Raw genomic sequence first — 24,811 nt, 5'->3', positions numbered from 1 at the left:
TCCTCCAGGGGATCTCCCCAACCCAGGGATCAAATCCAGGTCTCTCACATTGCAGGCAGATTCTTAACTGTCTGGGTCACCAGGGAAGCCCAAGAATACTGGAGTGGGTAGCCTATCCCTTCTCTGGGAGAACTTTCTGACTCAGGAATCGAAACGGGGTCTCCTATATTACAGGCGGATTCTTAATCAGTTGAGCTACCAGGGAATAGGGAAGCCCAGGAACTGCATATAACCCTCCCTTATTTTATTTTTATCTCAAGCTTTTATTATGTTACAATATATTTCATTATTTAACTGTTTGTTTATTTTATGCCCTATCTCCATCACAATGTAAACTCCCTCAGTACAGGATTTTTTAAATCTGTTTGTTCAGTGCTATATTTCCATTATAAACAGATTTTTAAAACAGCAAAAGTAAACTATAAGCATTCTCTAATTAAATAGTGCACATATCCTGAAATAGATTAGTTGCTTATGAAAGACTATCACAATCAGCAAAAGCCTAGCAGCTTTCTCCTCTGTAATTTTTACACTAACATCATTTTACATACAGTAGTTATATTTTCTATGACAAAACAAATGAACATTAAGAGAGGCAAGATAGGAGTAGGGGGTTAAGAGATACAAACTAATATTTATAAAATAAATAAGCTACAGGATATATTGCACAGCATAGGGAATATAGGCAATATTTTATTATAACAATAAACAGAGTATAACCTTTAAAAAATTGTGAACCACTATGCTGTACATGTGAAATTTATATATAATACTGTACACAGACTATACCTCAATGTAAGAAAAGATAAATGAGAACCCAGTATTAGTGATTATAGATAATTTAATTTATAAAGAGTATATTTGTTAAAGTATATGAGACCTCCAAGGATATTAATATAACTCCAGAAAATTCTGTCTTCCTCGATCAAAATCATTGTATCTCTGTGACAGAAGTATGTTCATTTTTAAATTTCTAAAATAGAAATTATAAATCGCCTGCTGCTGCTGCTGCTGCTAAGTCGCTTCAGTCGTGTCCGACTCTGTGCGACCCCATAGATGGCAGCTCACCAGGCTTCCCCGTCCCTGGGATTCTCCAGGCAAGAACAATGGAGTGGGTTGCCATTTCCTTCTCCAATGCAGGAAAGTGAAAAGTGAAAGTGAAGTCGCTCAGTTGTGTCCGACCCTCAGCGACCCCATGGACTGCAGCCTACCAGGCTCCTCCATGGGATCTTCCAGGCAGGAGTACTGGAGTGGGGTGCCATTGCCTTCTAGTTTACCTCAAAAGGTAGTATAAGGACAAAAGTATCTAGTACCTGAAAGTTACATAAGTTGGAGTTCCCTACTGATTTCTCGTAGTAATGTATAATTTTTACAACTATAATAATTCTGCAAATAAATATTAACATAAATTTCTAATGACAAATGACCAAAATATTCTATAAAAGCATTCCTTATATTTGAATCAAAAATAATTAACACATTAATAAAGCTCTGTGATTAAAACAAATTGTCAGAATATTCAGCCCTTTCTATCGAGTTTACTATTTTTATACTGAAACAGATAAGTGATTAAAAAATTAAGTGTAGTTTGGGTGCCCTCTAAAATTAAAGTATTAACCAGTAAAATCCTCAAAACTAAAAGCTTTCAGACAATATTTTAATTAAATACACTGTTTGAAAACTTCAAATATATCATGGAGCAAAAGCAATCATATTGAATTCAAGGGAATTTCAAAAGTAATCACCTTTGGAAAATTAGAACACAAGATATCTTATGAGAATTCAGAGACACAAACTGTCTTTGAATGAAAGAAGAGGCTGTTCCCTTCAGTTAAGCCTTCAATTAAAGTATGCTTTTCCATTTATTAAATTCAGAATCTAGAATGATTCTGTGCATCTGATATGTTTTGATGAACTGCATGAAAAATGCCAGTAATTATTAAATTTTCAAGATCTTATTGACATTTCTGATTTTACTCCTATGTCATTTACTCACATAGCTCATAACACCGGATATGAATTTTAAAGCAGTGCAGGCCAGGCAAGGTCAGAGTCTTACTGATGCGATTTCATCAAAAAAGGAGAAGCCAATATTTCTTCAAGATAAATAGGACTAAATACACAATCCAAAGACATAGCTTCATTTTCTTTTTTTAAATTATGTCATATACCAAAATTTCTTACAATTTCTGAAAACATCTATTTCAATATTCTATCTTCCTGATTTTCAAAGTAATCAAAGTAATACTTTTTAGCCTCTGAGACTATTAAAATCATCCTTTGTAAATATCCACCAACAGTTTATTCTAAATTAGAAACAGAAACATTTACAAAAAGTCAAAACTCTTCTATAGGATTTTAAAAGAAGATATGTATATTATGTGACATCAATATGAAGAAAGGATACTTGGATTTACTTTATGTGTCAATTTTATGTTTGTTCCAGCATAAAATAGATGAAGACATTAATGAATGTGACTTCATGAAAAACAAAAGAGCAAAAGAAATAAGAAAATGAAGATTCTCATGCAAAATCAGTATGTTACTAACTCCTGTGGAGTTAGATCTTGGCTCACAAGTAATATGAGTCAAAATTAAGTCAAATGAAAACATTAGAAATTTTATCTATTACTGTACTGTAAAGTATAAAGTTTAGAATTAGAATTTATATGAAACTTGACTCCATTTTTTACCAGTGATGTGGACTTTCATTAAAAACTCAGCTTGAGTTTCCTCTTCAAAAATTTTTAACAAAGTTACAGTAATAAAATGAGACACTATAATTTACTGGTGTATAATTTACTAGACTGGTAAATTAGGTTCTAATGATTTTAGGTTCTAATTACCTAGCGAAAAATGCATTTTTCACTTATTTATTCAATATCACTTCATTGAAAAGTTAATCAAAGTTATTTTGCTTTTCTATTCCCTGGATAACCTACTCCTAAAGAGATACCTTTCTCCTCTCTATTTTCAGCCTTTTAATAGTTTAACAACAACAAATCTCTCTACTATGAGCAAGGCAAGCAGAACAGGTTGGTGGGGAAGCAAGTTGAAAAGCAATATGAAAAATCCCATTTGGATTATTTCATTAGTTTGTGTTTGCATTTAAATACATATTTTATAAGACTATGCCCCAAACTTAGTCATGATTAGCTTCGGGAGTTGTTATTGTTTGAGACCTTTATTTTCTATTTTAAACATGCATGCAATATTAAAATTTCTTCTACTGTGGTAACACAGCTTTTAGAAAAAGAAATTTTTTTTTTAAATGTGTGAGGTTGCTGTAGCCCAGAGTAGGCTGCTCCAAAATATACCTCAGTAGCATATTGATTATTCTGAATTAAGAGTTATGTGAGAAACAGCCAATGGAAAATAAAGTATAAAAAAATACAACCATTTCTCTCTTACCCTCTAAAAGTAGGAAATACATCTTCCACATGAAGGTATGCACTCCTATCAGCTGAGGTAAGGAATTCAAAGCTAAGCGAGCTGTACAAACATATGTTGTTACTTCGTTAGTCAGCTACCCCAAGCACAAGCTGCCTGGTCTTATCTCTTCACATATTGTTTATTTGTCTAAAAATGATATGTAATTGGCCTGCTTTGGACACTGTGAGGGTACCATTTTTATGATTTGGTCTGCTCTGATCTGTCGTGTCTGACTCTGCAGCCCCATGGACTATATCCTGCCAGGCTCCTCTGCCCCTGGGATTCTCCAGCAAGAATACTGGAGCAGCTTCCCATTTCCCACTCCAGGTGATCTTCCCAACTCAGGCATCAAACTCGTGTCCCTGTGTCTCCTGCATTGGCAGGCAGATTCTTTACCACTAGCACCACTCATACATGCAAACTGATTTTAAATTAATCTATTAATCTGTCTTCTGTCAATTTTAGACCAGCCAAAAAAAACTCAAGAAGAACTGGGGAAGAGGGGGATCTCTCTCTCCCTGGACAAAGTTCTGTTACCCTTCCTCGAGAATTTAATGGAAAGTTTGAGAATATCTGGATAATCACTATTGGCAACAAAACAGAAACATGATCATGAAGGTCTGCTAACAAATTAAAAACACTCAAGCTGGCCTCATGTTTGTTCAACATACTAATATAGACCAGACAACAGTGACATGATGACCACAGAGTATCAACATAAAAATGCTTTGACTCAGAAATTTTATATCCAACCAGTTTGTTCTTCTAAAGTGAATTCGAAAGAAAAATATAATTTTAGAGTAATAAGATAATTACTCTAAAATTATATTTTTCTTGCTGACATACCCAAAAATCAACAGGTGATAACAATTTCTAATAGAAATAAAGTGGATGAAACATGATTTTTTAAAAAATGAGAAACACAACCATACAGCTCAGTATTATCTGATAATTGTTGTCATAAGTTATAAAATTTAACTGCAAACATCAAAAATATTCTCAAAAAAAGAATGCAGCAAAGTAAAAACAAAAAAATATAAAAATCAAACCTGGATCCTAGTAATTTCTAAAAGGACTTAGAATCAATACAGCTAAGTTGTAAAGAAATGAAATTATGTAACTACTTACATATACCATATTGTTCCTATCATACAGCAAAATCATATGTTTAATATTTTTAAAGAAATGACATGATGAAAACATGTACTTTTAAAAATATTAAAAAGGTGAAACAAAACAAATGAATAAAATAAAACAGAAGATGAGATTTATATTATGAGATTAGTCAGGAATGCACTTAAAAATTCCCTTTTAAGCAACAATCTCAGAGTGAATCCAAAAAACAAAAGCTAATTTCTTGTATTCGTCCTGTACTTAATTCTTTCGTCTAAACAAACTTTAGTCTTCCCTGTAGCTCCAACAGGAAAGAATCTGCCTGCAATGCAGGAGACCCGGGTTTGATCCCCAGTTCGGGAAAATCCTCTGGAGACGAGAATGGCAATGCGCTCCAGTATTCTTGCCTGGAGAATACCATGGACAGAGAAGCCTGGTGGGCTACAGTCTGTGGGATCGCAAAGAGTTGGACACAACTGATTGACTAACACTACTACTAAATAAACTTCATTTGTAATTAGTCATAACAGCAAACATTTATATAATGTTTACTTTGAGTTTGGCACTATTGTGGAAACTCAAGTATATTAACTTACTTTATTCTCAAATGAACTTTTGGGCTAGTAATTTTATCCCCACTTTACAGGTGCAAAAAATGCTTGCCCAGAAAGTTAATAAATTTGCCCAATGAAATACTGTTAAAATTTAGGTTTGAAATTTAACTTAACCTAGGCTGTCTGCATCCAGAATCCAGGCAATTATGTATACACTCTGGACACTCAATACATTTTACAGTGTCTTTAATTAAGGGGCCTATTAGAAACACACTTTTAAAAATCTCAAGTGGTTCTTTCTCCTTACCATTTACTTATGTGAAAGGCAGGGTACAAGCAGGAAGGGTAGGAACCGGTTAGAAAAGGATAACATGTAAAACCAGAGTTGTGATTGGGCAAAGACTCTGCTTTCTGGGTCACAGCTCATCTTCCTACGCGATTACGTTGCCCTTATTAGCACATAGGCTGTCCAAGGAATATCACTGCCATAAGCTTCCTCCTCTGTATCTTCCTAAAAACGTACTCCCCTCCCTTCCTTGCAGTGAAGCCTTCTCACTCAATTTGAAGTTTTTCTTTTTCTTTAGGGTATCATTTATTCCTTTACCCAACCCTTTTCTACCTTGAGTTCACAGTGAACTAGGAGGGCGGTATCTTTACATCATAGGGTAAGGCAGATCAGAGAGCGAGAGACAGGTAAAACACAGTAAGTTGTGGTAAGAACTGGAGGGTCTACAATGCACATTGCTCTTTCTTTACCAGTTTGGTGTCCTTGTAAAAATATCTGTGTGCACTAATACTACAGAGTTTTAATTTTTTATAAATGCATGTATTACTTGGAAGTTATTGTTACCAACTGGAAAGGCAGAATTATTTGTTAAAAGAGGAGGACACCTCCGTGGCTACAGGCTCTCCTGCAATTATTCACATAGTGAGGCCCGATGTCAATACACTGCTCATGGAAATTAGGTTTCTTCTTTTGCATAAATCAGAGTTTACCATAGACTCTTAAATAACATGTAAATGAGAGCATCAAGTTTGCTCCCTTTTTTTTTCCAAAAATAAGATACATAAGCTAGATTAAAAACATGGTATTCCAAGAGTTGTTCACATCCTTTTACTTACAGCCCTCATAGATGTCAGTGGGAATATGAACGGCTGCGTGCTGATAGGATATTTGTCGCCCAAAATTAGCATCATCGATAAAAACAGGTTTTATCCTCTGGCTGCCTGGTTCACTATCATTCTTTTCTGGCTATAAAGAAAAGACAGACAATAAAGAGAATATTACAATGTATCCTAACACAGATAGTTTCACATTCACTTCTTCATTTGCCAAATGCATATTCTTGTAAGAATATTTTAAAATATTCCCACGATAATATCAGACACCACAAATTTCCATTCAGCCACTAACATTCACATTGTATCTTCATGATACGATTCACATTATAACCTAACTTCTCTCCTAATTTCCTCAACATTGGAGTTACCCAGGAACATCCTGAGAGGACCAGAGCTTTCCCATGCACAGCACTTATTAAAATGTACACTTAAAGAATAGAATACAACCAAATTAAAAGTTTCCCCTTGAAATAAATTCACCACTTATGCTACAACTTTATATAATTTCTTGGTTTGACAACTAATCTTACACATGAACACAAAAAATAATAGCAATGAAGGATTATTTTGTCCTATTCCCTTGATTTTTGCATGTTTTCCATGTGTATCAATTTTTGCTTTAAAAAAGGAAAGTACAAATGCTCAGAAAGAAGAGATCTATTGTAACTCTAAGTACAATTGAATCCTAACTTCAACCAAGTTGTCTCCTGAGGCAGAAGCAAAGATTCAATCAATATTGATTCAAGAAAATCCCACAGAGTTTAAGGTTGAAGATTAATTTTCTGCCTATTTGAACTATGTTTCTGATTATTAAATTACCCTGGCAAGGTAATTCAGTTTCTCCTCTGGCAAATAACTAACAATCTCACTCATTTATCCAAAATTCGTATCTGTAAATGTATTCCACTTTCCTAAGGAAATTTCCACAAAACAAAACTGAAAAAAGAACCACAACATTTGACTATTTTACAGCACACTGCAGTAATACAACTGATAAACAAGAGAAAGAACTTAAGTGGACAGTCTCATAAGGGTGGCAGGATGTGGCAAAAACAAACTTTACAAAGAAGCAATAGTGTCCAGCTTTCTAGATGGCTCTGAGAATTTGGACAACCAGATAACCCATTAGTATCCCAAGAACACACACACACACATATACACACTTCCTTGTTTCCCTAGGGAAGTTGCAACATGGGAAAGATTATTTAGACACAAATATTAGCAAAAGGGCTTTAAAAAAATCAATGATTTCTAAAGCTGCAAGTCCAACTCATTATTATGTAATGAAATCAATTTAACAGGTCATGACCAAATTATTTTTCAAATGAAACAATGTTGAAGAAGACATGAAAATATACTCTCTATAATAAGGAGAAGGACTATATTGGGCAACTGTGGTTTAGTTAGATATGACTCTCTGTGTATGTGTGCACATCTGGGTATATGTCATTCGGACTGTAAAATTTGTCATCGATAAGCAGAGTTAAAGAAGGATCATTATCTTTAATCCATGTGAAAGCAACAAAGATATAATTGCCCCTCTAGTAACAAACTGAATATACAAAATAATGAAACAGCAGTGCTGAAAGTCTAAAATTTGACAAAAAGCCTACATGCAGAAATTACTAACTCATATTATTTTCTAAAGCAAAGGTTAGGTGTGTGCAGTGTTAAGGATAAGAAAAAGAAAGAATGATAAGGCAAAGAAGCACCACAGAACAAAACACTTAACCTAACACATCTACCATGATTCCAACTGTTAATAAAGGAAAGAATAAAAATAATAACTGGGACTTGGTCCTGGATTCAGTCATGAATTTTCTTATAATTTAAAATTCATCCTCTATTCTATGATTATCTATGGGCACAATTGACTTGAATAAGAGGAGGGAAAATTAAAATAAACTACTTCCATTAATAATATGAATGTAAAGCAGGTCTCACCAAATAAATGATGTCATTATGCTTCTCCACTGCAAACATTCTAAATTAGTAAAAAGCCTCAATATTTATTTTAAAGCAGAGGCTTCTAACAGTTTAGTCCTTGAAGAAGCAGTATCACCAACCACTGAAGCATTTTAGAATGCAAGTCAGAGGTTCCACCCTAGGCCCAGTCAATCAGAAATGTCAGGAAAATGTCAGTCGCTCAATCGTGCCTGACTCTTTGCGACCCCGTGGACTGCAGCCCACAAGGCTCCTCTGTCCATGAGATTTTCCAGGCAAGGATACTGGAGTGGGTTGCCATTTCCTTCTCCAGGGGATCTTCCCAACCCAGGGATCGAGCCCAGGTCTCCTGCATTGCAGGCAGATTCCTTACTGACTGAGCTACAAGGGAAGCCCCAATGTCAGGAAGGGGACCAGCAATTCAGTAATTCAACAAACCCTCCAGGTGATCGTGATACACATTAAAACTGCAAGTTCACTCCTTTAAAATATCAATAGTTTAAATTAGACACACAATTTTTTTCATCAAAAAATTAGAATTGACTAGTAATAAGCATATTAATGGATGTCTCAATTTTTCTACCCTCCACAGGGCAGAAACACTGTTTTATTATTACTGAATAACAGATGCATGCACATAGCAATATGGCCAGTAATATTTGTCAAAGGATATTTGAAAAGAAAACAGTCCCTGCAGATTCTATCAGGGTTGGCTGCAACTTAAAATAAGTTGAGGTAGTAATACTCTTCTGCTCTTCCATTAAGGAAATAACAAAGCACATTGGCACATCAAAACTCTGAGATAAGCTCCACTAAAGAAAATAATATTTACCCTCAGTGTTCTCAAGCTCATGTGATGCTGATTGTTTGTTTTTTTCATATAAAACCTATTACAAACCACATACTTATAGAAAACCATGAAAAGGCTTGGTACTCTTGCCTGGAAAATCCCATGGACGGAGGGGCCTGGTAGGCTGCAGTCCATGGGGTTGCGAAGAGTGGGACACGATTGAGCGACTTCACTTTCACTTTTCACTTTCATGCATTGGAGAAGGAAATGGCAACCCACTCCAGTGTTCTTGCCTGGAGAATCCCAGGGACGGGGGAGCCTGGTGAGCTGCTGTCTATGGGGTCGCACAGAGTCAGACATGACGGAAGCGACTTAGCAGCAGCAGCAGCAGTGAAAGGGTTAAATGAATGGGTTCTTGTGTACCAAAACAAGTTTTTCAAAAACCAAAGACTATAGACTTATATAAAATTCTACAATGTCTATATGTGTATATTTTAAAACTTCCACCTCCAAATACATCCTTTTCTTTTTTACAACTACTTAGTAGATATTATTTACAATAGGGCCTTGCCACTTTATCAATATAGATATTTTTGATTCTTGAAATTTTTTGTCACTGTTATCAAATAAAATTTTGGATACATAATGTGCCTCTAGGCATATTATCACCTAATGAAAATAATAATCATAGATGTATGATATTTACAGTATACTTTCATAGAGACACCAAGACTAAAAGGCTGCTTTATGCTGACATGTTGTTATCAGCTCTATGGATTAAAGATAAGACTGGCTCTGTAACCACTATTCACCACTGGAATCTAAGCATTAAGGCTGGTTACCAGTTCTGACTGATATACAGGAAAGCCTCCCTTTCAGTAAATCACTTGCATCAATAAGCAGTGGGGATTCATCAGGGCAGCTGCAGCTGCCCATGCCCAGTTAATGAATAATGAATAGAGAGAAAAAGATGCTGAGCCTTCAGCCAGTTATAATTTTTCTGGTCAGGGTGTTAGGTCATGCTGAACTGTAAACAATGAATTCAGTTATGATGCAATATGAACACCGTCCAGTCTCCTGAGTTAATTGGTTTAAGCTGCTGTTTTTCTCCTTGAGGACGCTATGAGTCAAAGATGCACTGAGTAAATGAATAGAACTGAACTGGAAATATGAACTGGATGACACTGACTATATGACACTAAAATGATACTAAGGATTTTGATATAATATTTGTACATATGCTCTATTGAATCCCAACAACAAGAAAACAAAACAAAACAAAATTATAAAGAAATGAATAGCATATTATCCCCAGAAAAAAAAGATGAGTTCAGCTAATCATGTCTGACGAACAAACAAAAGTTTTCTTCTAAATTCAGAAGATTTCTCCAGGTCGTCAAGTAGTTAAAATTTTTAACTCCTTAGATTTACTCTATGGAAAAAGTATAAAATGGATTCCTCAGAGGCAATTTACTCAATATATTAAGAAAAGAATGTTTCACAGTTAATATAAAAGATACAATAACATTAGTGGTCAGAAGAAACTTGAATGAATAATTCTATTTCTTAAAATTAGATGCACTGTTAAGTCTCCATGTGTTCTTCTACTACAATTATGATAAATAAAATAAAAAGAAGAAACAGTCTGGAATAACCTGACTTTGGTGGCAGGGAAAATAGTAAGCAACTGAAACTGTACAATAACACAGGGGAAAAGTTTAAAAACACATAGGGGATATTAAAGCAAAAAATACATACCTTTTATACATATGATGAAATGATTCAAAGATAAATACAAATATGAAACATAACATTGAACTCAACTGTCAAAAAGGGATAGTGATCACTGTAGTAACTTGCATATTAAAATTTAAAAGCAAAAATAGGCATTTTCAAATAAAATATAAAGAGGATGAGATGGCTGGATGGCATCACTGACTCGATGGACGTGAGTCTGGGTGAACTCCGGGAGTTGGTGATGGACAGGGAGGCCTGGCGTGCTGCGATTCACGGGGTCGCAAAGAGTCGGATATGACTGTGCGACTGATCTGATCGGATGCTGAGGTTGCTGATGAAAATTACGATGACGTTTTGTGCTTAGTCGCTCAGTCATGTCCGACTCTTTATGACCCCAGGACTGTAGCCCATTAGGCTCCTCTGTCCAAGGGAATTCTCCTGGCAAGAATACTGGAGTGGGTTGCCAAGCCCTCCTCCAGGGGACCTTCCCAATCCAAGGATCAAGCCCAGGTCTCCCACAATGCAGGTGGATTCTTTACCATCTGAGCCGCTAGGGAAGCCGATAACATTAAGTAGGAATACAGGATCTGAGGATATTCTCAAAATGAAACTGATGAATTTTTATTGATAGTTTGCACGCTGGATGAATGCTCGTGACTCACCCATCCAGGACCTAGCCCACAGTGAGCATGAAAGCCATCACAACCATGGTACAGGAAGGTGTTATGAAAAGAGCTGGAAGCTGATGTAAACTCTGTGAGCAGTATAAATTTGCAAATTATTAGCATTACAAAGGAATGTAATACTCTAAAACATATACATATCTATTCTATATATAAATATGTAACCTAAATTTTAGGGAGTGACAGAGAGCGTATTTTCTCTACTAAGGGACTGTGAAATGGTTTCTTACATATGAAAAGCACTGTGTGATTTCAAATAGTCTGAAAGTTCAATATAGCACTCCCACTGGAAAGCACATAGTGGTATATATGCATTGCATTATGAAAGATTTAAATGAGGCCCATCTATTTCTTAAAAAATTAAAAGCAAATTTTTATATTGTGAAGATTATGACAGACAAACATACTTAAAAAAAAAATACTTTCAGGGCAAAATAAGTTTAAAAAAAATTGGTAGGGCAGACCAGATGTTATCCTTGACATCTGAGGCCAAGACTAACACCTTACAACTAATGTACACAGAGCCCAGACTCCAGGAAACCAAAACCCTACCATATTTATAAAGAAATGAAAACCTCTCAATGGCTCACAGACTCCAAATAACCTACTTCTGGCCTGACTCTTTATCCACGTCCCCTGCCCTGTCCTCCTTGATCATCGTGTTCTTGCTGCCCTGGCCTGTTTTCCTGTTCCTCACACACTTCATGCTCCTCCTGGTTTAAGGTCCTTGTGCTTGTTGTTCCCATTGCCTGGTATGCTGTTTCCTGGTCTTTTGTAATAGTATCAGATTATTCTTCGGATCTCAGCTGAAAAATACTCTCTTGGAGATTTTCCCATCTAAATTACTGCCCATAGAATCATGGAAATATTACATCACATTTATCACCTTAAGAGCAATGCAGATGTGACTGACTTTACGGAATTTCACATTAAGTTTTGTCAAAGATTCATTAACGCAAAATTTAAGTCATATCCTAAGATATAACCTCAGGCTATGTCTTAACATGGACAGAATTTGGATAGATGGATAGATGGCAGGACAACCCTTTCAAGATAAAGAGAATAAATTAACAGCTGTGTATAAAATGTCAAAAAAAGGATAAAGAGTGGTTACATAACTGCTTTGGTGCAGTTGCCTCTATTTCCATTCTGTCTTACATAGATTGTACCAAATTTGACTTTAGAAGCAATAATTTTACCACATTTTATTTTCAGATATCTTTTAAAAATCAAATTTGCAACAAAGCTCATTCAATGATCAGAATTCTCTGAATTAAAATCAGAAATTTGTCATCAACAAATTAATATTCGAAATGGTGTTTAAGGACTCATGGATGTGTAAGAATGTTCAGTTCAGTTTGGTTCAGTCGCTCAGTCATGTCCAACTCTTTCCGACCTCATGGACTGCAGCACGCCAGGCTTCCCTGTCCATCACCAACTCCCAGAGCTTACTCAAACTCATGTCCTTTGATTCAATGATGCCATCCAACCATCTCACCCTCTGTCATCCCCTTCTCTTCCTGCCTTCAATCTTTTCCAGCATCAGGGTCTTTTCAAATGAGTCAGTTCTTTGCATCAGGTGGCCAAAGTATTGGAGTTTCAGCTTCAGCATTAGTCCTTCCAATGAATATTCAGGACTGATCTCCTTTAGGATGGACTGGTTGGATCTCCTTGCAGTCCAAGGGACTCTCAAGAGTCTTCTCCAACACCACAGTTCAAAAGCATCAATTCTTTGACGCTTAGCTTTGTTTATAGTCCAACTCTCACATCCATACATGACTACTGGAGAAACCATAGCTTTGACTGGATGGTGGACTTTTATTGGCAGTGTGTCTGCTTTTTAATATGCTGTCTAGGTTGGTCACAGATTTTCTTCCAAGGAGCAAGCACCTCTTAAGAATGTTACCAGCCATTTTATCTGTCCCATGTTTGCTGTCTCACTACACTAAAATATAGTCACCACGAGGGCAAGAGAACTCATTGACATTGTTCAGTTGTGGCCCTAGCACCTGGCAAATTGTTTAGAACTGTATCTGCTTGCCCTATTTATACTATTTGTTCAGTGAATAAATCAACTTGAATCTATATTTCTTACTCCCCAAATTCATGCTTTTTCTACTTCCATCTGAAGAAAGAACAAACACTGGAAGCAGCACAGTAAATTTACAGACAGCACCTAAGTCAGGAATTCAGCTTCTCATTCTCATTCCAATTCTTTGTGTTCTTGCTATGGCTCCTCAGGGTTTTTTGTTGGTGCTTTTTTGTTTGTTTCTCTTTTTAAAGAAACAGGGGAAAATAAGATTTGTAAGGCTACTTCTGGCTCTGAAAATTATAATTCTGAAATCTATGAACTTTAACGTAAAGTGAATTGTTTCCAACCTTTCTTTTCCTAAATGTCATGTAACTACAAAAACATGTAAATGATGGAAGGTGGGTATAAATAAGCATTTACCAAAGGAGTCTCTTGGTTTCCAAACCCCTTGGCCCTGAGAATTTTCATTTTATTTTATGATAATGCATTCACAACATAGTATAGATATCAATCAGTCAAAGAGATATTGTGTAGGTGAACATAGCTTAGAATATTAGCTGGCTTTTCACTTCAATTTCACAAGTAGAATTACTTCAATTACTTCTCTCAAGTGACAACCAAGACTTTTTCTCTGTGAAGAACTTAAATAAAACTTAATATACCATGTGTCCATGGTCCCCAAAAGAATCCATAGGAAGGGTGGAAAAAAACATTTGAACTTACAGTTACACCCATTTTGAGTAAATAAGAAAAATTAAATGTTATTAATATTTACTAAATGGAGTGGCATTAGCACTCCATCTACTCTGGCCTTACTAAGTGTATGTGAGTTGGTCTCAAGTCATCACTCACCCTCCAGGTACAACAGGAGAAAGGAGAGCTTACTTCCTACAAAGTCACTTTCAGTGCACACTTTATGTGTTAATCACATCACAACAAACTGTGGAAAATTCTTCAAGAGATGGGAATACCAGACCACATGATCTGCCTCTTGAGAAATCTGTATGAAGGTCAGGAAGCAACAGTTAATACTGGACATGGAACAACAGACTGGTTCCAAATAGGAAAAGGAGTACGTCAAGGCTGTATATTGTCACCCTGCTTGTTTAACTTCTATGCAGAGTACATCATGAGAAACGCTGGGCTGGATGAAGCACAAGCTGGAATCAAGATGCTGGGAGAAATATCAATAACCTCAGATATACAGATGATATCACCTTTATGGCAGAAAGCGAAGAAGAACTAAAGAACCTCTTGATGAAAGTGCAGAGTGAAAAAGTTGGCTTAAAGCTCAACATTCAGAAAACGAAGATCATGGCATCTGGTCTCATCACTTCATGGCAAATAGATGGGGAAACAGTAGAAAAGGTGACAGATTTTATTTTGGGGGGTTAAAATCACTGCAGATGGTGACTGTAGCCATGAAATTAAAAGATGCTTACTCCTTGGAAGAAAAGTTATGACTAACCTAGACAGCATAATTAAAAGCAGAGATATTACTTTGCCAACAAAGGTCCATCTAGTCAAGGCTATAGGAGAAGGCAATGGCAACCCACTCCAGTACTCTTGCCTGGAAAATCGCCTGGATGGAGGAGCCTGGTAGGCTACAGTCCATGGGGTCTCAAAGACTTGGACACGACAGCGACTTCACTTTTGCTTTCCACTTTCATGCATTGGAGAAGGAAATGACAACCCACTCCAGTTTTCTTGCCTGGAGAATCCCAGGGACAGGGGAGCCTGGTGGGCTGCCGTCTATGGGGTCACACAGAGTCGGACACGACTGAAGTGACTTAGCAACAGCAGCAGCAGTCAAGGATATGGTTTTCCCAGTAGTCATTTATGGATGTGAGAGTTGGACTACAAAGAAAGCTGAGCACCGAAGAAATGATGCTTTTGAACTGTGGCATTGGAGAAGACTCTTGAGAGTCCCTTGGACGGCAAGGAGATCCAACCAGTCCATCCTAAAGGAGATCAGTCCTGAATATTCACTGAAGCACTATGTTGAAGCTGAAACTCCAATACTTTGGCCACCTGATGCAAAGAACTGACTCATTTGAAAAGACCCTGATGCTGGGAAAGATTGAAGGCAGGAGGAAAAGGGGACGACAGAGGATGAGATGGTTGGATAGCATCATCAAATCAATGGACATGAGTTTGAGTAAGCTCCGGGAGTTGGTCATGGACAGGGAGGCCTGGCGTGCTGCAGTCCGTGGGGTAGCAACGAGTCGGACATGACTGAGTGACTGAATTGAACTGATGTGTAAATTTACTTACTATTTTCTTAGCTACAACCTACTCCATATGTGCTACCAGCTGTAATTAATAATGACTGAAGTTGAAATTCTAGTAATGGAAGTTGCACTGAACAAAAAGGGAATGACAGAGATGATGCTTCCATTGCCAGAACTAGCTCTTCTTACCAGATAGAAAAGTGATTCAATTAATTCAACCAGTAAACTAGTCAAAAAAGCTAACATTATCAAGAAGATTATTATAAATATGGGTTTAGATTTCTTAGTACTATATTGGTAACAAATCCCTGTGTTCATATGGCCTGCTGAGGTATTTCCAGTGGTAATACAAAGTCATCATAATCAAAGGCATTTAGCAAGTAAGTATCTAGATAAAACTTTTTGCTTTTTTCTGGCAATTCTTATTGTGAAATGCCACTTAAACCAACACTTCATAAAACTTCAGTTATCTTAAAAATTTGGAAATCGCTTGGGAGGTTTCTCAGCATATCATTTCAGGTGTGTTTGTGTGTGTGTGTTTACATATAATTTATAAATAAATAGGTGATCTTTTTAAACTGATATGTATATGCAAGCAAGAAAAGGTTGAAGATATCATTCAAAGCAATCCGGTCCCCATAATTATTTACCCAATGTTGTAGATAGGGTGAATAGATAATGCCTACATAATACCACCAAATTTTCCAAACTTAATTCAGTGAGTTCTAAGTAAATACACCATACACTACCTTCTGTAAAGGAAGAATATGACATGTGGAATCTGAAAGAGAATTATGCATGCCACCACTCCAAAGCAGCTTAGGACCAATGTTTTAACTATCCTTGCAAAACCAGCACATACACAAGTGTACAAAGCATTACAAAAATATTAAACCAGACTCAATTTTTGGAAGAAGGCACCAAAAACACACGGCACTATTCCTACAAGAAACAGAATCTGAAATAATCTTCCTTATTATCAGTCTTAACAGTTCCCCCTCCCAGGAATTCTAATAAGGCTATATTTCACACAAAGGTGCATGCATTCATTTTAAGGTGTTCATGGAAAATACCACTGGGAATGATGGATCAGATCAGTGAAGATTTCTGATTTAAAGTCTAACCATCTTTTTTAATCACAGATTTTATTTTGCCTACTTGCAAGTCACTGTTAATAACAGTCAAGGATGAAGCTGGCTGGATAAATACAAGCCATATACATCAAAATTAAATATGGAAAGAATGATGGATAGGTATAATAAATTAAAATTTTAAATCAAAACCATCTTCAAAAATTTTAATTGAAAATCTTGATTTATAACAGCTCCATCACAGGGTCCTTCCTGTGCACGGCGGATGCTCATGGCATATGCAGGGCAGCACAGCACAGTGACACGTGGCTCCTGCTGTGCATCACTCTGACTGCACTTCATTCAATTCTCTGCTCTTCCAAATACACATATGTGATAGGGGACAAGTCACTTCAGCTCACTAAATTTTACTTGGTTTTTCTGAAAATTATTTAAATAATAGTATGTGCCACAAAAGATGAGTGTGAATGATAACATTACCTACAAAGCATTTATTTCCTAGTTTAGAGTAAGTATGTGCATGCATGTTGTCACTTCAGTCATGCCCACTCTTTGCAACCCTATGGACTGTAGACCACCAGGCTGTTCTGTCCATGGGATTGTCCAGACAAGAATACTAGAGAGAGGTGCCATGCCTTCCCCCAGGGGATCTTCCCAACCCAGGGATGAAACTCAGTTTCTTATGCGTCTTGCACTGGCAGGCGGATTCTTTACCACTAGCACCACTTGGGAAGTCCATTTAGCTAACACATGTTTGAGTGACTATTATTTTATATATATTATATAATACAATTATAACTATTATTATAATCTAATCCAAACAAACAGCATTGAAAATATTCAAACCATTTATTTTGGATTCACACAGAAAAAAGGCACTCTGATTATACCATTTATTTTACTAAAGCAATTAATATTCTATCTCTATACTATCTCCTATGAGGATTCAACAATAATCATTAGCAGAGCCTCAAATAAAGGCCACATACTATCAGCTAATTTTAAAAAAAGAGAGAGAGAGAGAGAGAAACCTAGACTTTGATTCCTTCTTTAATAATTAGAACATATTTCATCATTGTTTGATACATACTGCTTTTGATTCATTCTAGAAGCAGACTGATATTTCCATAAAATAAAATGAATGATTGGCCTTTTAAAAAGACATTTAGAAAGGACATTAGGTTGGGATTAATTTTAATGTTAGACAAGGCCAGTAAGAAAATAAATAGCAACATAAATATGCAAGGGAATTCAGCAGACTAGCCAAATGTCCCAGATAGGTCACATTTTTAATGTAATCAATAAAATAAAATGTAGCAAATAAATCAACCTAATTTATTGACATGGGAATTCTGGGTTGAATTTATTTCATTTGGATTTCAGTCCAAAACATAGATCTTCGAATTAGGTTAATAAGGGTTTGCAATGATCTGCTTTCTCTTTGCTTGCTTTGGGAATTAAGAAAACAGTGCTGCATGCTAGCACAACTCAAACCTTCTGCAGAATCTACTTCGCTAAACCTTTAGGAAAGTTAAGGATTTACTGGGACAGATGTCTCTAAGAACCTAAATAAACTTCAAAACTAAGGAGAGGGCAGTTCCTCATTGGCATAGTGGTATCTCCACCCATCAAAACTAAGGAGAACCTGAATATGGAATTTCATAACTAATTGTTGCATTGTTAGCTATTTTCCATTTTATTTAGACATTTAATTATCTTTTCTAATTGGGATATATACCACTCACAAGGACTTTACAACAAATTTCTGCATTGCAGTCACATGCATTTCTAAATGTGTTTTAGAGGATTCTATTTCAATTTTTATTTTGTTAAGCATTTTCTTAAGTTTTTCACACAAATATAAGGATATTCTTAACAATAAAATAACTCAAATTAGTACTCTTTAATTATTGTTAACACACCCACATGCATAAATGTTTCCCCATGTGGAACTAAAATCACTTCAAATCAATATTAAATGTATTGTAAAAATATAATTACTCATTTTAAAAATTACACTCACTAATATTTCTAGACTGCCTACTGTAAGACAGGGAATGTTAATTTTCACAGTGACTGTATGAGGTAGGGATCACTATTACCTTTATTTTTCAAGCCAAGAGGGAAAAACAGAGAGATTAGGTGACTGCCAAATCACCAGGCTAGAAAACGGCACATCTGGGGTTCAAATGCTTGCAGTGGAACTCTGGAATAAAATCTCTTAAGTATCATACTCTATTTCCTCCATATAACAATGTACTGATAATAATTACTGATAGTAATTACAGGTATAATTACTGATAGTAATTATACATGTATGTATTGTTATTAATTGGGGGAAATAGTTTCATATGGAAGAATTTAGGAGTGAAATATCATATCTCTATTTTATCTTAAAATATTTACACAAATACTAGATACAGCAACTATGGAGACTCGGTTTACTATTCTTTCTTTTTTATATTTAAAACACTTTTCCTGATAAAAAGTTAAAAATTAATCTTACATTAAAACATTCTATGCACATTAATGCTGTATTCTCTTTGAAAATGAAATTCAGCAATTTACTTCTATTAAATGCAAAATTAGACAAAATTTAGTTCAATGGACTAATAGGCTTGATTTCACATTTCATAAAGATTCATAAAAACTTAGCCTATCAGATCTCTTCAGTCTTAGAACCAAAATTTCTGATCTTATATTACTTGTAGTAACTGCCTACAAATATTCTAACTCTAATACTTATTCTCAACTTGAATCAGTTTTAGACATAGGGCAAAGCAGACTGTCTGTCTTGTCTTAGTCCTCATGACTGAACCAGAGGCTAACAGGAAGAAGGAACACATGAGAGTACAGGAAGGAACAAGGTCCACTCTGATCCCATCTTCAAATGTCTATATTAAAAAAAAATTAATTCAAAGACAGTCCATAGTCAAAGCCAGTCTTGCCAATCCTCTCTTAATCTTGTTTCCACCCAACCTTGAAGCAAAACAAACTTTTTTTTTTCTACCATGCTTGCAAAGGGTTTCCTATTTACTTTGCAAATACAGCACCATCTAAAAAGTAAACAATCTTCATGAATGCGATGTAAGCAACTGGGGAACTGAAAATCAACTATCCAATTTAATAGCATCATGTCAACAATTACTCTAAATCATTAAAGAGAGAAAATGAGTAAGACCCTTATCTCAAGACACAAAAATTTAATAAAGATTATCCCTATATAAAAATACTTAAAAATACTATAGTGTATGGTATTAGACCATTAAAACCAAAAATGTGTAGCAAGTTATTTAGGGAACTCAGAAGAAGGAAATACCATTTGCTATCTAGAAAAACCAAGGCAGGCTTCAAGAGTAGGTAGTATTTGAATTAGTTTTTAAAGAATACTTAGCACAAAAACTGTAGGATATTATAATCAGGTAATTAGAGGAAAGAATATGCTAATATAACTAGCACAAGGGACAGAAATGATTATCTTACATTTCTAGCATGGCTATATACCTTATGTAACTTATGTCAACCAGGAGAATTGTGGCTAACCACATAACCAAATAATTTAGCCCAGTAATACTTACATTTTGAAGTTCCAAAGCAAAAATCTGTGTGAATGACTATAGTCATAGTTTTTATATAATATTACACAATCCTAAGGGACATTACTTTTACCCTTATTTCAGTCACCACTTTAGCTAAATCTGGCTGTCCCTAAGTTTTTATTTTTATACCCAGAAGGTGAATATAAATAGCATTGATCTAGAGTAGCGTGGAGATTATAAAATGCCCCTGAGGAACTGTCTTATATCAAAGTCCTTGAAAAGCTTACAACGTGACAGCTCTCCACAAACTAATTCAGATGTAGCTAATAGAAAGTTACACTCCAAAGAGATAACTGATCAGCTTTAAATGCTTGCTTTACCTTTAAGTGAGGCCATGTATCATCATTATAATGAACAAAACCAATAGATTACACTTGAATATGTCATTCTTTATATTCAAATCTTAATTGGTGATGGACAAATAAAACAAACATGGAAGAAAAATAGGAACAATTAGTCTTTAACTCAACATAAACTTAAGTTATGGGCTTTTACATATGATTTACTTCTATTATGAAAGCTACTTTTTCCTCATTTCTATCTACTTTTATTCTACACACCATACCCTGCCTTCAAGACCTTTCCTTAAATGTTGGTGTGCTGAGGATTCTATCCCTGTATTATGTTAAGGCAATTCTACTTTATTTTTTATGTGTGTAGATGTGTGATATAGACAGAGAATAAAACAACAAGGAGAGTGGAATTGAGGCAAGCTGGAGAATGTATGACATCCAAAGGCAATAGCATATCAAAATATGTCTACAGTTAAATCTGGCCTGCCTATTTTCTATAGCTTCACATTACTGGCAAGATTTCAGCCCCTTGGTTTCAAAATCCACTCATAGGTTAAATATATAACTATTCCAGAAAATAGAAAACGTATTTAGATCTCAGATATTTATACCCCATTCAAACATATGAGGACAAATTTATTAATTGATAACACCATTTCAATATTTAGCATTCCAATTAGTTCCTGTGTTCATTAGCTATTAGATATTGATGTATGAGATTATAAATTCACATCATATAATCTCCAGTTGCCAATTTTTCATAATGAATATGGCTTTGTGGAATTTGAGCAATAAAAACATGAAACTAAATTGGTATATGTTAGTTTCTCAGCCATACCCGACTCTCTATGACCCCATGGACTGCAGCCTGCCAGGTTCCTCTGTCTGTGGGCTTTTCTAGGCAAGGACCTAGAGTGGGTTGCCATTTCCTTCTCCAGGGGATCTTCCCAACCCTAAGATGAAACCTGGGTCTCCTGCACTGCAAGCAGATTGTTAACTGACTGAGCTACCAGGGAAGCCCTAAATTGGTACATAGAAAAGTGAAATAAATAACAGTGAGGGGTAAGCCAATTCAAATTAAAACAAAATGCCATTATGATTGTACAAACATTTGATAAATAAAAATATCATTACACATATAAAGCTGGAGGATAAGAACCAACTAAATCCAACCATATATTGCAAAATGTTTGGTGAGGGTGAATTAATTTCATCATCTATATAAGTCCAACTTCATCTGATAAGCAATAATCTTAAGAAAAAAATGTATAACCACTAAAAGTCCTAAAGTGAATATCCAAGTTCAGTGTTTACTAACACTTCTTAACTGTCTTTCATTTTCTTAAAAAACTAGGCATAAAACCACCACAGACCCAGCAATCCCACTCCTATACATATACACTGAGGAAGCCAAAATTGAAAGAGAAACATGTATCCCGCTGTTCACCGCAGCACTGTTTACAATAGCTAGAACATAGAAGCAACCTAGAATGTCCACAGACAGATGAATGGATAAAGAAGTTGTGGTACATATACACAATGGAATATTACTCAGCCTTAAAGAGGAACACATTTGAGTCAGTTCTAATGAGGTGGATGAACTTAGAACCTATTATACAGAGTAAAGTGAGTCAGAAAGAGAAAGATAAATACCATATTCTAATGCATATATACAGAATCTAGAAAAATGGTACTGAAGAATTTATTTACAAGGCAACAATGGAGAAACAGCCACAGCGAACAGACTTATGGACATGGGGAAAGGGGAGGAGAGGGTGATGTATGGAAAGAGTAACATGGAAACTTAATTACCATGTATAAAATAGATAACCTATGGAAATTTGCTATATGGCTCAGGAAACTCAAACAGGGGCTGTGTATCAACCTAGAGGGGTGGGATGGGGAAGGAGATGGGAGGGAGGTTCAAAAGGGAGGGGATATATGTATACCTATGGCTGATTCATGTTGAGGTCTGACAGAAAACAGCAAAATTCTGTAAAGCAATTATCCTTCAATAAAAAATAAATTAATTAAAAAAATAAGGACTATATATTTCTATTGCAGAGAACATTTTGGTCACAGTGATCAAAACATATGCATTAAGAACTAAATAATACTAAACATAGCACAAAATGTTATAATCATTGTACTATAAATGAGAATTTTTTGCTCCATTCCAAGTTGAAGAATTTGACTATATTAATATAAGTTTACTGTGGTGTTGGAGAACACTCTTGAGAGAAGAGATCCTCCTCAAGAGCAAGGAGATCCAACCAGTCCATCCTAAAGGAGATCAGTCCTGGGTGTTCTTTGGAAGGACTGATGCTGAAGCCAAAATTCCAATACTTTGGCCACCTCATCCAAAGAGTTGACTCACTGGAAAAGACCCTGATGCTGGGAGGGATTGGGGGCAGGAGGAGAAGGGGACGACAGAGGATGAGATGGCTGGGTGGCATCACAGACTCGATGGACTTGAGTTTGGGTAAACTCCGGGAGCTGGTGATGGACAGGGAGGCCTGAAGTGCTGTGATTCATGGGGTCTTAAAGAGTCAGACATGACTGAGCTACTGAACTGAACTGATAGAAGTCACTCAATTGACGGGTAGATGTGGGCACTAACTTCAATATGCCAGGAAGCGCAAATTGAAGTTAAGTATAGAAACTACTAATTAACTCCCAACTAGTATTCTCTCTATTCTCTCTTTGGTAACGGAACCTTATATTTTATTTGTCTACATGCTTATGGGGAGGTGGGAGGAGGACGGGGAATTACACTGCACATCTTCTGGCAACCAGGTAACACTAGGAATTAAGTAGTAGACAACAGGTACAGACAGATGTGTCTTCTGTGATTTCCAGAATATGACCTTCAGTGCCATCTGAGTCCTTTCTGATGACAGAATGCAAATATCATTGTGGGTTTTGCAGCATCCATTTTGGACCGTAAAATGGAAAAGCTATTTTGAGGAAAGGAAAAATCATGAGCGAAAGATTTGCAGGGCCTGGATTATAGAGAGTTGTTCTATCAGGCCTTGCACACAGAAAGTGCCATTAGAGAGGAATAATCTTTTGTTTTGCTTTAGCATTTTCAGTTTAGCATATTTCAGTCTCTCTGTAATAGCTAAACCAATATACCAATCATAAAACACAGTTCATTTTTCATTCACCATCTAAGGGTTTAAAAGAGCAATACTATTAACATATCTAAAGTACTTTAAACTACCCCAACAAAGTTATAATGAATTTTAAAATATATTATCTTACAATTGTTTACAAATTCTTAAAAATTTTACATGAAATGGACCATCTCCAGCAAACCTGATGAAGTTAGCAGGATTTCAAGAATACGTAAGACTACAATGAAATTTTTGGATCACAGAATTAACTGTAGCACGCCTAAGATGAAAGAAAAACAGTTTGAATGTACATAGGTGTTAATGCTTATAAGCAACTACAATTTTAAAGCTGGATGGGAACATGAATCCAACTAAATATACTTCATGGTCAGATTGTTTAGAAAGCCATTCACCCTAGTCTAGTTAAGTTTAGCCTGTAATGTAATGTAAAACTTTTAATACTCACATCAAGATCATCCTTTGCATTGTAGTACACAACTTCATTGCTCTATAAAAAAAGGAAAAAGGAATGTTTTATTGATTTGATTAAAAACTTAAAAACATATTGGAGCAAACATTAAGTATATTTTATTCACATATGAAATAATAAGCCTCACATAGTATTCCTTTTATGATATATTCCACAAAGATGCATAAATATTAGCCAATATTTTCTACAAGAACATATTAAAACACTATATCAGTGACATTAGAAAACCACATCTTGTAATGGGGCAAAATATCTCAGTGCAAATCTGAGGTCAATTTGTCAAGAAAAAAATTGAAAAATCCTTAACACAGTAATTTATACACATACACACTCTCTCTCTCTCTCTCTCTCTCTCTCTGTCTCTTTCACCTAAATCATGAAATGATAGATAGGATAATTCTAGACAAGTGAATAACTGGCTTGTTAAAATTTGGCTAAAACCATGACATTTAAAAAATATATATCAAGTGTTGAAATTATTCTTTGAAGAAAAGTGTAACTGCATGATATTGGCAGGAATTTCTTCAGCAGACTCAGATAAGGAATCAAGATTGTCTGTGAATTTAGACAGCTAAAATATCAGA

The 24,811-nt window shown here is 35.6% G+C and overlaps 1 protein-coding gene across 13 annotated transcripts in view; it reads right to left on the bottom strand.

The window, feature by feature from the left end:
* CACNA2D1 (calcium voltage-gated channel auxiliary subunit alpha2delta 1) overlaps window positions 1–24,811 on the bottom strand; it is a 521,990-nt gene that overhangs the window by 181,276 nt on the left and 315,903 nt on the right. For all 13 annotated transcript variants that reach the window (XM_061413776.1, XM_061413777.1, XM_061413781.1 and 10 more), the window contains exons 5-6: window positions 24,204–24,245; window positions 6,222–6,351 (exon numbers count right to left, since the gene is read on the bottom strand). In XM_061413776.1, coding sequence (XP_061269760.1) covers window positions 6,222–6,351; window positions 24,204–24,245 — 172 coding nt within the window. The remainder of the gene's footprint in view (window positions 1–6,221; window positions 6,352–24,203; window positions 24,246–24,811) is intronic.

The sequence above is a fragment of the Bos javanicus genome, chromosome 4 (genome assembly GCF_032452875.1).
Source record: "Bos javanicus breed banteng chromosome 4, ARS-OSU_banteng_1.0, whole genome shotgun sequence".
In the NCBI taxonomy this organism is placed as follows: Eukaryota; Metazoa; Chordata; class Mammalia; order Artiodactyla; family Bovidae; genus Bos; species Bos javanicus.
Note: the sequence above shows the minus strand (reverse complement) of the source record. Positions and strands in the feature narration are given on the sequence as shown.